This window comes from Carcharhinus amblyrhynchos, chromosome 25 (genome assembly GCF_965287045.1).
Source record: "Carcharhinus amblyrhynchos chromosome 25, sCarAmb.v2.hapA, whole genome shotgun sequence".
In the NCBI taxonomy this organism is placed as follows: Eukaryota; Metazoa; Chordata; class Chondrichthyes; order Carcharhiniformes; family Carcharhinidae; genus Carcharhinus; species Carcharhinus amblyrhynchos.
Genome location: NC_137348.1, coordinates 41,094,679 through 41,108,078, shown reverse-complemented (window position 1 = coordinate 41,108,078; position 13,400 = coordinate 41,094,679). Strand labels below are relative to the sequence as shown.

At 45.0% G+C, this 13,400-nt stretch overlaps 1 protein-coding gene across 1 annotated transcript in view; it reads left to right on the top strand.

Moving 5' to 3' along the window:
• Positions 1-12,823, top strand: part of LOC145358394 (B box and SPRY domain-containing protein-like) — a 29,429-nt gene extending 16,606 nt beyond the window's left edge. Inside the window, exons 3-6 of the mRNA XM_080212427.1 lie at positions 3,763-3,993; positions 4,082-4,107; positions 5,896-6,020; positions 11,444-12,823. Coding sequence (XP_080068553.1) covers positions 3,763-3,993; positions 4,082-4,107; positions 5,896-6,020; positions 11,444-11,970 — 909 coding nt within the window. The 3' untranslated portion in view covers positions 11,971-12,823. The remainder of the gene's footprint in view (positions 1-3,762; positions 3,994-4,081; positions 4,108-5,895; positions 6,021-11,443) is intronic.
• Positions 12,824-13,400: the final 577 nt, after the last annotated feature.

The window sequence follows — 13,400 nt, the reverse complement described above, 5'->3', positions numbered from 1 at the left end:
GTCTTTCAGACTGTGGGAGGAAACCCACGCAGACACAGGGAGAATGTGCAAACTCCTCACAGACAGTGACCCAAGCTGGGAATCAAAACCAGGTCCCTGGTGCTATGAGGCAGCCGTGCTGCCCGACTCGATCTCAGTACAGGTCACTATCAAATTAAACATGTCTAAGAGGCGGGGTATCTTACAATGTTCACCATTCACATCAGACTTATCGATACAAGAGTCTCAACCCAGAAGCTGAGATATTTCTGCTGATGATTCAGGTTCCACTCCCAGGAGCTGAATATCTACTGAACATCAGTGATAACTTTCTCATCTACAGTCACACTGAAATCGAAACACGCCAACACGCGTGCCTGTAACGTCTTAGAGAAAATAACCTCACCTTGAACAAAGACAAATTCTTGTTCAATGAAAGCAAAACTGAATTCCTCAGTCACGTGTTCAGCAGCTGACCCAGGGAAAGGTGAAGCTACTGCAAACTCTGTGGATCCAACAAACATTCAGCCAATTGGAATCTACTCACGTTCCTCTCATGCTGCAGTTTCTCATTTTTGACTTTGTTTTGTTGTCTGACTCCCTTCACCATCTGACACAAGAGACCACCATGTGGGAATGGACTGAATCCCACAAACAGGCTGTAGATCAGATCAAATAATCGCTGTCAGCAAGTGGCACAAATGCCTACTTCGATCCTGAGAAAAGCATCCAGTTAATGCCTGTGGAAACGTGTCATTCACAAATGGAGAGAGAAGAACTCTTAACCACACTGGGTATCTCACAGTCTGCTCTCTACTGACACGGAAGTTAGTTTGAAGTGATTACTGAACTTGTCAGCAGTAACTTGTTCAGCCACATTGCAAGCCAGAAACTTGAATAAACTGTTAAATCCTCAAACTGCAAGAGTATGAGTGTCAGCCAGGCAAGCTCAACAGGTTATCTATCTTTCATGCCATCATCCTTTGTCAAAGAACAATTCAGCACAGGAACAGGCCCTTCAACCCTCCAAACCTGCACCGATCATGTGTTCCTAACTAGATCATCCATTTGTATCCCTCCATTCCCAGTCTGTTCATGTGGCTATCTAGATATCCCCATAACCCTTAATTCCCCTATCAGAAATCTATCTACCCGTGACTTAAATATATTCAGCAAGGTAGCGTCCACCACTTCAATGGGCAGAGAATTCCAGAGACTCACCACCCTTTGAGTGAAGAAGTTCCTTCTCAACTCCGATCTAAACTGCCCCCCCTCCATTATTTTGAGGCTGTGCCCTCTCGTTCTGCTATCCTTTCTAAGTGGGAAGAGTCTCTCTACCTCTACCCAATCTAGTCCTGGTAGGGCTGAAATACAAACAGAAAATGCTGGAAAATCTCAGCAGGTCAGGCAGCATCTGTGGAGAGAGAAACAGAGTGGAATTCTCTGAACATGCCTGCGGGTCGGATTCTCCAGTCCCGGTGAATGAAGTTTGGGCTGAGCGCCAAATTCTCTGTTCTCGCAGGGAGTTGTGGCGGGGCAAATGAGATCAGAGAATCCCTCCCAATGTTTCAAGTCTGTATGTCTGTCTCCTCTTTAGTAGGACTGATTGTCAACAATCAGGAATATCGAGACACAGAGGGATCTGGGTGTGCACGTCCACAGATCCTTAAAGGTGGCAGCACAGGTGGAAAAGGTGGTGAAGAAAGCATATGGCATTCTTGCCTTTACTGGACAGGCATAGAGTATAAATGATCCTAGCGTGTCTGCCTCAACCACCTTGCTTGTTAGTGCGTTCCAGGCCCCCACCACCCTCTGTGTAAAATCTGTATTGAACCTTGCCCCCCTTACCTTGAACTTGTGACCCCCATGTTTGTCATTTCCGACCTGGGAAATAGCTTCCAACTGTTCACCCTATCTATACCCTTCATAATTTTATAAACTTCTATCAGGTCACCCCTCAACCTCCATCTTTTCAGGGAGAACAACCCTAGCTTACTCAATCTCACTTCATAGCTAAGACCCTCCATACCAGGCAACATCCTGGTAAACCTCCTCTGCACTCTCTCCAAAGTCTCCACATCCTTCTGGTAGTGTGGTGACCAGAACTGGACGCAGTATTCCAAATGTGGCCTCACCAATATTCTACATAACTGCAACATCACATGCCAACTTTTATACACTATACCCCATCCAATAAAGGCAAGCATGCCATATGCCTTCTTCACCACCTTTAAGGATCTGTGGACTTACACAGCCAGATCCCTCTGTGTCTCCATACTCCTGATTGTTGACAATCAGTCCCACTAAAGAGGAGACAGACGTACGGACTTGAAACATTGGGAGGGATTCTCTGATCTCACTTGCCCCACCATTGCTGCCTGCGAGATCAGAGAATTTGGTGATCAGCCCAAACTTCATTCACTGGGACTGGAGAATCCGAACCGCGGGCATGTTCAGAGAATTCCACTCTGTTTCTCTCTCCACAGATGCTGCCTGACCTGCTGAGATTTTTCAGCATTTTCTGTTTGTATTTCAGCCCTACCAGTTGTGAGGGAAAGATTATTGAGAAAATCTTGAATCTATTGTATGTGACTGAGTTCAATGTCTGCCTCACTAATTTAAACAAAAAGGAAGCAGTGGAAGAGATTAATGTTACAATAAAGATCCAAGTGTTATTGGTGAAGAGTTTTGTTTATGTTTATTGTTTATAAGACAGACCATCCCTTCTGGAAGTTTAAAATTCTTGGAAAATTGAAGGGAAAAGAAGATATATTTCTCATTTACCAGGAAGGAGGAAAAGGTAGAGCAAGGGATCCCACACTGGGTTCCACACAACCCAAGGTCAGGCTCTGGGGTGGGGGTGGACACTGAGAAGGGTGAGTGAAAATGGATGCATCCATTAAAAATGATAAAGCTTTCCAGAATTACAGAAATATTTTATTATAATAAACAGAGACATATAAGACACAGAAACATCTTTTTGTATGTTTGTACCTATTGTGCAATAATAATCACTGTTTTGTGGTAAGATTCTTCAATGTAATAAGAATGTTTCTCAGTAGTTTTGGGAGGTTCTGTAGCTGGAAATGTTTGGGAAAGTCCGGGAAGGTGATCAACGTTCCAATAGAGGGAGTGAGAAAACAAACAGCAACATTCAAGCAGCACACTGCTACTGAATGTTTCTTACCGAGAACTTTATCCCTGCCTTAATCTCTGCAATTTCCTCTCTAAACCTCTGTCCCTTTAAGACACTCCTTAAAACCTGTGACTTTGTCCTTTGTTCTACGATGTCCTGGTGTGGTTCAGGTTAAAGTTTTATGTGATTAGGTTCCCGAGGATGTTCTGCTACATTAAGCTATGTATAAATTGTAAGTTGTTATGATAATGCTGCTTTAGCTTTCTGGGCTGCTCTCACTGATTGAGGTTATTGTGGCTCCGATTAACACCATTGGTTGCAGCTCATAGAATCCCTATAGTGCAGAAGGAGGCCATTCAGCCCATCGAGTCTGCACCAATTCTCTGACAGAATGTCTCTGACCCAGGCCCTGTTCCTGTAACCCCACATATTTACTGTGGCCAATCCCTCTAACCTACACATCTTTGGACTGTGAAAGAAAACTGGAGGAAACCCATGCAGACACGTAGAGAATGTGCAAACTCCACACGGACAGTGACCCAAGGGCGGAATGGAAATCTGGTCCCTGGAGCTGCGAGGCAGCAGTGCTAACCACTGCGCCAACGTGCTGCCTTACTGATGGCTTCTATCCACCTTCCTGCCAACAGGCTAATGCCAGCGGTGCCAGGGAACTGACCATCCAACGTCTCAACTTTATACGTGAGCTGTGCGAGAATGAGGAGCAGAGACTGTTGGAAGTGATCCATGATGAGGAAGAGCGGGTCCAACAGAGCATCCTGACCCAGAAAACCTTCTGGATGGAGTCTCAGCAGAAGTTAACTGACATTAAAAACTACCTGGTAGACAGACTGACCAAAATGGATGACAGTGCTCTTGTGGTGAGCAATAGTCCATTACTATCCTGTCTCATTTAAAATTACTTCTGTTGACTGAATAACTTAATTCTCTCTTTCTTTCTCTCTGCAGAAATGCCAGAAGGAAATATTTGAAAGGTACATCCTGTCAATTAAACAGAACAAACATCGACTACTGATATCAAACCCAGCAAAACCCATTGGAGCTTTACTGCAGTTTAGGATGTCAGTTAGACCAGAGTGTTAATGATGTGCCTCAGCTGAATCCCCAGCCTGACAGTAGCAAAATACCGTGGATGTGGGAAATCATAAATAAAAAAAATGCTGCAAACACTGAGCAGATCAGGCAGTGGAGAGAGAAACAGAGTTAACGTTTCAGTTCAATCACTTTTTATTGCCACTGTTCTACCTGCTGGCCTGAACCACTGAGTATCTCCAGCATTTTCTTGCTATTATCCCTGCTCCACCTCTGATCATAACTGGATCGAATTTCATATTGAATTTAACCCTGTAGAGAACTCCAATGGAGTGATGAGAATTTCCATTCTGATTGGATCAGATTGTACATTGAGCGAGGTTATTGTCTGATTGTTGTCCCCACACCTCAAGGCTGAATCAGTACCAACTGCGTAGTGTCACTAAACACACCCTTATCCATTCAAGCTTTACTCCTGCAGTTCACAATGTCATTTAGATCCCTTGTAAAAATATTGCACCGTAATCGCCTCCAGGGATCTCATTCTGTTTTCCATTCTCGAAGGAAGGGTGGTAAAGATAAAGCTGCCCTCTTCATTGTGGGAATCCCGTTTGTGAAGTTCTGATCCTTTTGGATGTACGGGTCCAGGCGTTTCATCCTCAGGCCACACCTGCAAGGATAGCCATCAAGCGACTAAACTGTATCACTGAACTCATTGACCTGCCTCATGGCCCTGCCGTGATTTAGCAGCTCCAAGTTCACGCAAGTTCACTCTTTAATTTCACAATGATTTGTGAACATTATGAATGATCTGCATCTTACAGCCACCTCCCAGAATGTTATCAATCCTTCCACTTACTACAGCTTTCAACAAACATGTGGACCTTTCTTTGAACCTTTCACCTTCCCATCCCAGGCTGCACCTAGTTCATTATGACTGTGGTTTATTTTAACATTGGGCCATCCTTGATATTAGCTATTGAAGCCTCTTTACCATCAGTGTAAAGCCTCCATTTACCCCCAGGTTAAATCATGTAAGTTCCTCTCTAGGTGACAACATATTACTGGAGATTTATCCCATGATTCTGTTCAGATGGTCAAACAGCCTTTTTAGCCCCTGTCAAATGATTCTCATTGAACAGAAAGTTGGCAAGTCTCATGGAGATGAAGCTTTAAGTCCTGGAGATTTCAGGACAATGCTGGAGGGTTGATAGCTTTGCCCCCTAACTCTGCCCCCTCCACTTGCCCCAGCCCGGCCCCACCCTGTGAGATCTTTGTATCTGGGGTTCAGCAGTTTTCAGTCCTACAATAACAGGGAGATTTGAAGTTAAAGATGATTGTGGACACAAATTCACACACAATAGCTTCACATGACTGATGGAGCTGGGCCAGGGAGTGAAGTTTTCACATTTTATTAATACTGGGGGGGAAAGCCAATGTGTCCATTGGTGTTTTCTTCATTCGCTTATTGGTCCTGCAGCTGGTGTAAAAAGTTTCTCCTTATTTATTCTATAAAAATCCTTCATGTGTTTGAATATCTTTAGTAAATCTCCCCTATACTTGGAGAATAACTCCAGCTTCTCTGGTCTGTCCACACAACTGAAGTCCCTCCCTCTAATCTCCTCTCCAAAGCCTTGATATCCTTCCTAAATGTCGAATTGGACACAGCACTGCAGTCGTTCTGTGTGTGTTTCTGTTTTTATGATCTGAATGTAATTATTTTGTTCCAGGGCAGAGGAAGCAGAGGGCATTCTTGAGCCTGAAGACTCAAACAAGCTGAACTTCAACCCTGCCTGTGCTCACAGTCACCTCCTCAGTAACCTGTGGGCATCTGCAGCCATGATCTGTACTGCAGGTCAGTCATTACTGGCAGACGGTGACGGCTTCGTGTAATCCAAGGCTTTGCTGCCTGCGACCTCTCTCGCATCAAGTCCCATTACCCTATCAACCTGTGCTGACTAATCCACATTGCTCGACTGGAAGACAATGCCTCTATTTTAAAATTCTGTAGTTAAATATCCCCATAGATTCAGCACTCCCTATATCTGTCATCTCCTCCAGCCCCACCACCCTCCGTGATAATAGCATTCATCTAATTCTGGCCTCCTGACAATCGATGCTTTTAACTGCTCCCCCATTAGTCTCCGAGATCTGGAGTTCCTTCCCCTCACTCCCACCCTCCCTCATTTACCCCACCCCACACACACACACACACACACACACACACACTCTTTCCTCCTTCCTCAACACATTGACTAGGCTTTTGTCCATCTGCCCCAGTATCACCATATTTGGCTTGATGTCAAATTTTGGGATGTTTTATTGGATTGAAGGTGCTGACAAATAAGTACCTGGTTGTTGGAAATCACTGGTGAATCCAATGAGGAGCTCAGGAGATACATCTTTCTCGAGAGAGTGGATAGAATGTGGAATTGGTAACCATAGGCAGACTTGCCTGATGCTAATTGCTGTCAGTAACTGCCGCTGGAGTTCACGTGCTGAGTGAGGGAAAAAAGGGGATTATGTTTAATGTGAGGCTCCCTGCAGTTAAATTGTTGTCACGTAGCTGCAGCGACAACACACACTTGGGTCAGTACTGGATTGTGAGCAAGGTTCAGCAACCCCTACAAGAAACCTATACAGACTATCCTCTGACAATCTTGTGAAATATCTGTGCTGCTCACTGAGCCGCCATCCTCTTGATACTTTCTTACTAATATTTAATTGAAGGAAATTTCTGCTCTACTGGATGTTGGACAAACAGTGTTTCCGTCCAGAGACAGTGGAGGGGTCGAGTGAGGCAGCAGTGAGGTCGAGCTGGGTCTTGTCAATGAAATCTGACACTGTGGGCAAGACCAGTAGATGTGGGAGCTGAAGCAGGCCACTCGGCCCATCGAGTCTACCCCGCCATTGAATGAGATCATGATGGATCTGATATAATCCTTAACTCTGCTTTCCCACCTTCTCCCCACAACCCTTGATTCCCTTACTGATTAAATATCTGTCTATCTCAGCCTTGAACATACTTAACAACCCAGTGTCTATAGCTTTCTGCAGTAAATAATTCCACAGATTCACAACCCTCTGAGAGAAGAAATTCCTCCTCATCTCTGTCTTAAGTGGGCAACCCCTTACTCTGAGGTTGTGCCCTCTGGTCCTAGATTCTCCCACAAGAGCAAACAATCTGTGTCTATCCTGTCAAGCCCCCTGAAAATCCCATATGTCTCAGGAAGGTCACCTCTCATTCCTCTAAACTCCAATAAGTGCAAGCCCAACCTACTCAACCTCTCCTCATGAGAAAATCCCTCCATACCAGGGATCAACCAAGTAATCCTTCTCTGGACTGCCTCTGTCAGAATATCTTCCTTATATAAGGGGACCAAAACTGTTCACAGTATTCCAGGATGGTTTAACTAGTGCCTCATATAGTTTTAGCAAGACTTCCTTATTTTTATACACATTCCCTTGGAAATAAAGGCCAGTATTCCATTTGCCTTCCCTGTGACCTGCTGAACTTGCATGCTAGCTTTTTGTGACTTAAGCACGAGGACCCCAAATTCCTCTGTGCTGCAGCTTTCTGCAGTCTTTCTCCATTTAAATAAGATTCAGCTCCTTTATTCTTCCTACCATAACACATAACTTTACATTTTACTACATTACATTCCACCTGCTCCCCCTTTATCTATCCTGCTGATTACTACCTTGAAGAATTCTAATAGATTTGTCAGGCATGATTTCCCCTTCATGAAGCCAGACTGATTTATATTATGCTTTTCTAAATTCTCTGTTATTACATCCTTTATAAAGGATTCTAACATTTTCCCTCTGTCAGAATTGATTCATGAACTATTTTCAAAAACGTCTGCCTTTGCTGATCAACTATCTTTCCTGCTAAACTCCTTTCCCAGTCCACTCCAGCCAACTCTGCCCTCATTCCTTTAGAATTACTCTTATTTAAGTGCAGCAAGGGTGTTTCTGACTCAAATTCTCAGAACGAATGCTGAATTCTATCATAGAATCATAGAACCCTACAGTGCAGAAAGAGGCCCTTTGGCCCATCGAGTCTGCACCGAACACAATCCCACCCAGGCCCTACCCCCATATCCCTACATATTATACCCACTAATCCCTCTAACCTCAGCTACCCTGGACGCTAAGAGGCAATTTCTTATCATGGACAAACAACCTAACATGCACATCTTTTGGACTGTGGGAGGAAACCAGAAGACCTGGAGGAAACTCACGCAATCACGAGGAGAATGTACAAACTCCACACAGACAGTGACCCGAGCTGGGAATTGAACCCAGGACCCTGGAGCTGTGAAGCAGCAGTGCTAACCACTGTGCTACCGTGCCGCCATGTTATGGTCACTGTTTCCTGGTGAATCTTTTGGGATTGTCAATGAAATCTGTCTCATTGCATATTACCAGATCCAAAATAGCCTGATCTCTGGTTGAATCCACAACATATTATCCTAGGAAACTGTCCTGAACACACTCTTATTCTTCCTCACGGTTACCTCTGCCAATCTGATTTTCCCAATCTACATGAAGATTAAAGTCAATAGTGATTGAAATATAGCCTTTTTTTAACATGCCCTCATTATCTCCTGATTTATTCCCCATCCTACAGTATTGCTACTGTTAGGAGGGGGTTGGGGTGATCGACAACTCCCACCAGCGTCTTCTTCCCTTATTCTTTCTTACCATCGTCCATTTGGATTCTACACCTTCCGATCCACGATCACGTCTTGCTACTTTTCCAACTCATACTAACAAACCCCAGCACCCTTTCTTTCCTATCTTTACATACCACTGAATATTTAATTTCCAGTTTTGATGATCTTGTAACGTCTATAAGATCATATCCATTAACCTCAATTTCTAATGTTAGCTCATTGAATTTGTGCCCAATACTATATGTGTGTAAGTGAAGAGCCCTTAATTCTACCTTCTAACCATTGTTTCCCTTTTTGACCCTGTTTGTTGTTTTTTTTTATATTTGTACAGTCTGTCTCTTCTTGACACATTCTGGGTGTCATTACCTAAAGAGCTGCCTTACAATGCTGTCCTATCCTTTTGCTTTTTAAGCCTCTCCTCCAGAACCATCCACCCCTCTGTTTAATTTAAAGCCCTCTCCATTTCCCTGGTTGTGTGGTTTGTAAGAACACTGGTCCCAGCACCGTTCAGATGTAGGACCTCCCAACAGCCTCCACTTTCCCTAGTCCTGAAGCCAGTGCCCCATGACTGAAACACACTTCTCCCACACGAGTCTTTGAGCCACCTATTCATCTCTCTAATTTTATGTACCCTGTGCCTATTTGCACGCTGCTCAGGTAATAATCCAGATATTATAACCTTGGAGGTTCTGTTGTTTTGCTTAATGCCTGGCTCCTCAAACTCTCTATGCAGAACCTTTTTTTGTAGTTGATACCTACATGAACCACGACAATAAGACTCTCTCCCTCCCACTGCAAGTTCCTGTTCGGCCCAGAGCAGATGTCCCGAACCCTGGCACCAGGAAGGCAGCATCGCCTTCTGGACTTCTGATCCCTGCTATAGAGAACAGTATCAACACCCCTCACTATACTGTCCCTTATGACCTCTACCTTCTTATGCGCTCCCCCCATCTGAATGGCTTCCTGTACTATAGTGTGATGGTCAGTCAGCCAATCCACCCTCCGGCTCCCACTTTCATCCAAACCTGTTGGACAATTGCAGTGACAGACACTTCTGCCCTCTGGGTTCCCTTACCTGCCTCAGCTGCACTTGCACCCTCCTATCCCTTACCACTTTCCAAACCGGAAGATTCTATCCTAAAGGGTGTGACTGCCTTCTGAAACAAAGGGTCAAGGAAACTCTCCCTCACTGACCTGTCGCTGTGTCCGCAGCTCAATGACTCTGAGCTAAAGCTCCTCAGGCTGCAGGCATTTACCCTGAATAACAGCTGTATCCATGAGCATCCCACAGCCGTGACACATCACCTATCCTGCCAGACTTATGATTTTTAACTAATTGTTTTGTTATTTCATTCATTTTTCTTCCTTTTGGATCTTAATTAATCTTTATCACAAACTGCAGAACCAATTTAAGCCTCTGTAAAATAGACTCTGACCACTTACCAGATATTCACAAGATACCAACAGCTCAGCTCCTTCCCTGTAGAACAACCAATTCCTACTGCCCTCCTCACCAAACTCTGTCCAAGGTCACACTCAGTGCCGGTCACACACACTGTGTCTGGATTTATCTGTTCTAAAACACAGGGATTTGTTGAGCTCAGGTACAACAGAGACCAATTCAACCCAGTTTCCTGAATTCATTCTTTCAGCTGATGTTGGTAGGAAGTGTTTCTCCCCTGACTTAGGCCCCTGGATGAGACTTACACATCAAACAATATCCACAGTTAAACATTAAACACAAACACAACCACTATTAGATTTTTGGGTAGATACTTAAAAAGATATTTCAAATTTCATTCTTCTCACTAAACATCCACACACTGATCTGAGACTTGGTCTTGGGGTGGGCCTGGGGCTGGGGTCGGGTCTGGGGTCAGGGGGTGGGACTGAGGGTGGGGTTGGGGTCTGGAAGGTCGGGCTGGAGTCTGGGGACGGAGCAGGGGTCTGGGGGTGGGGGTGGGGCTGAGGTCTGCGGTGGGCCTGGGGGTGGGGGTGGGGTCCGGGATTATGGCTGAGGTTTGGGGATTGGCCTGGGGGCGGGCCTGGGGTCTAGGGTAGGGATAGGTCTGGGGTTGGGCTGGAGTCTCGAGGTGAACCTGAGGTCTGGGGATGGGTCTGGGGGTGAGGATTGGGCTGGGTCTGGGGGTTGGGCGGGGGTCTGGGGGTTGGGCAGGGGTCTGGGGGTTGGGTTGGAGTCTGGGGATGGGTCTGGGCCTGGGGGAGGACTTGAGGTCTGGGCCTGGGTCTGGGTCTGGGGCTGGGACCTGGGGGTGGGCCTGGGATTGGGGTCTGGATTGAGGATTTTGTACCTCAAGTCTCTGCAGTGGGACTTGAACCCACAATTTTATTTTATAAACAAAAGAGTAACAAGTTAACCCATGCTACAAGTTTGTTTTTTTAAAAAGCCTTTAGACTGTTACATGGATAAGATGGGTATAGAGGGATATGGGCCAAATGCGGGCAAGTGGGATTGGTCGGTGGTAAAAACTGGGCAGCATGGACAAGTTGGGCCAAAGGGCCTGTTTCCACACTGTAAATCTCTGTGCTCTGTGACTCTAGTTTGTAAAGATTGTAATGGGCAAATCTCCTGTTTCAGATGCTGAAGACTTGCACATTGATGAGAAAACTCTGCACCCGTCGTTGATACTGTCTGAAAATAAAAAGAAACTGACCTTTGTCAAGAAGAAAGTCCACTCGTATCCGGACTGTCCTGAACGCTTTGAGCACTGGCCAAATGCCCTGACGCTGGAGTCTTTCCAGAGCGGGTGCCACACATGGAGAGTGGATGTGCGAAATAGCTGTGCCTATAAAGTAGGCCTGGCATACGGCTGCCTTCCCCGCAAAGGCTCCAGCCACGAGTCCCGATTTGGTTATAACTCATTCTCCTGGGTATTCTCTCGGTACGATGAAGAATATTCAATCGCCCATGATGGCCAGCTGAAGACCTTGGATCTGCTGAGGCGCCCAAAATCGATTGGTGTGCTGGTGGACTATGATGGAGGTGAAATCCTCTTCTATGACGCTGACACCTGTACGATAATACACAATTACAGAACAAAATTCACCTCTCCCATCCAGCCGGCATTAGCAGTGGCAGATGAGAGTATCGCGCTTGTCCACTAGTAGGCTGGTGCATGCACTGGATATCCCCGAGTTTGCATCTTGTTTGGGAATGTTGTCATACTCGGAGGAGATCCCAGTCTAATCGAAAAGCAGATTACTGCGGATGCTGGAAATCTGAAATAAGAGAAAATGCCGGAAATATTTAACAGGTCTGGCAACATCTGTGGAAGGAGAAACAGAGTTAGTGCTGCAGGTTGGTGACCCTTCATTGTCCTGATGAATGATCAGTCTGAAATGCTAACTCTGTTTCTCTCTCCACTGATGCTACCTGATTTGCTGAGTATTTCCAATGTTTTCTGTTTTTACCCCAGTCCAATTATTCAGGAACCAGCAGGTCCCAAAGCTGGGTTAAACAGGACATAAAAGCTTCTTTTGCTGAGAAGTCCACACAGGGATGCTTCACTCTTGCAGTTTGGGTTAAATCCTATGTTTATTCCTGAATAAGATGTTGACATAACTGAAACATAGAAAGGATCAGTAACAGGGTCTTTCCTCTGGTTTCCTGCCCTTATTTTCCCTCCTGGATCATTGGTTTCCATCCTGGCCTAGATTTTAATCAAACTGACTAATTGGGATATGGGCAATACTGGCATGGCCATCTCTGGGTTGGTATCATGGGTGGGTCTTCTTATATCTCTGGTATTAATTTTATACAACAGTAGATAGTTAAGAGTCACCACGTTGGTATGGGAGTAGAATTACATGTGACCAGACCAGGTAAGGGAGGCAGATTTCCTTCCTGAAAGGATATTTGTGAAATATTGGGTTTTTATGACAATCCAACACCTTCGTGGTCACCATTACTAATTTCAGCCTTTTTGATTTGAGAATAAAAATATACAACTGAACTCAAACTACCATGGTGGGATTTGAACTCTCATTCTGTAGATTATTAGTCCAGTACGTAATCATTACACTACTATATGAGACTTTTGGCAGTGAATGTTAGCAGGCCATCTTACTGTCAGAGGAGGGGGTTTACTGGATAGGGGCAGGAACCAGGATTATTTTCTCCCTATCCCAGGGACATTGACCCTAATTGTAAGTGTTTCTAATTCTAGCTTTTGAGTGTCCCCGGAGGTAATTGCTCCATTTATGGCCATGCCCTTAGTTGCCTGGACTCCAAGTTCTGGAGCTCCCTCCCTACATCTCTCCACCTCACTTTCCTAAGAATATATCGAATAGGAACAGGAGGCAGCCATTCAGCCCCTTGAGCCTGCTCCAGCATTCAATAATATCATTGTTGATTTATTTGTGTTTTGAATTCCACATTTCCATCTGTCCCTGACACCCTTTGGTTATCTTGCCTAACAAGCGCCTATCTACCTCCACATTAAATATATTCAATAATCCCACATACACCACCTTCTGAGGCACAGAGTTCCAAAATTGCACAACCCTCTGAGAGAAAAAGATTCTCCTCATCTCTG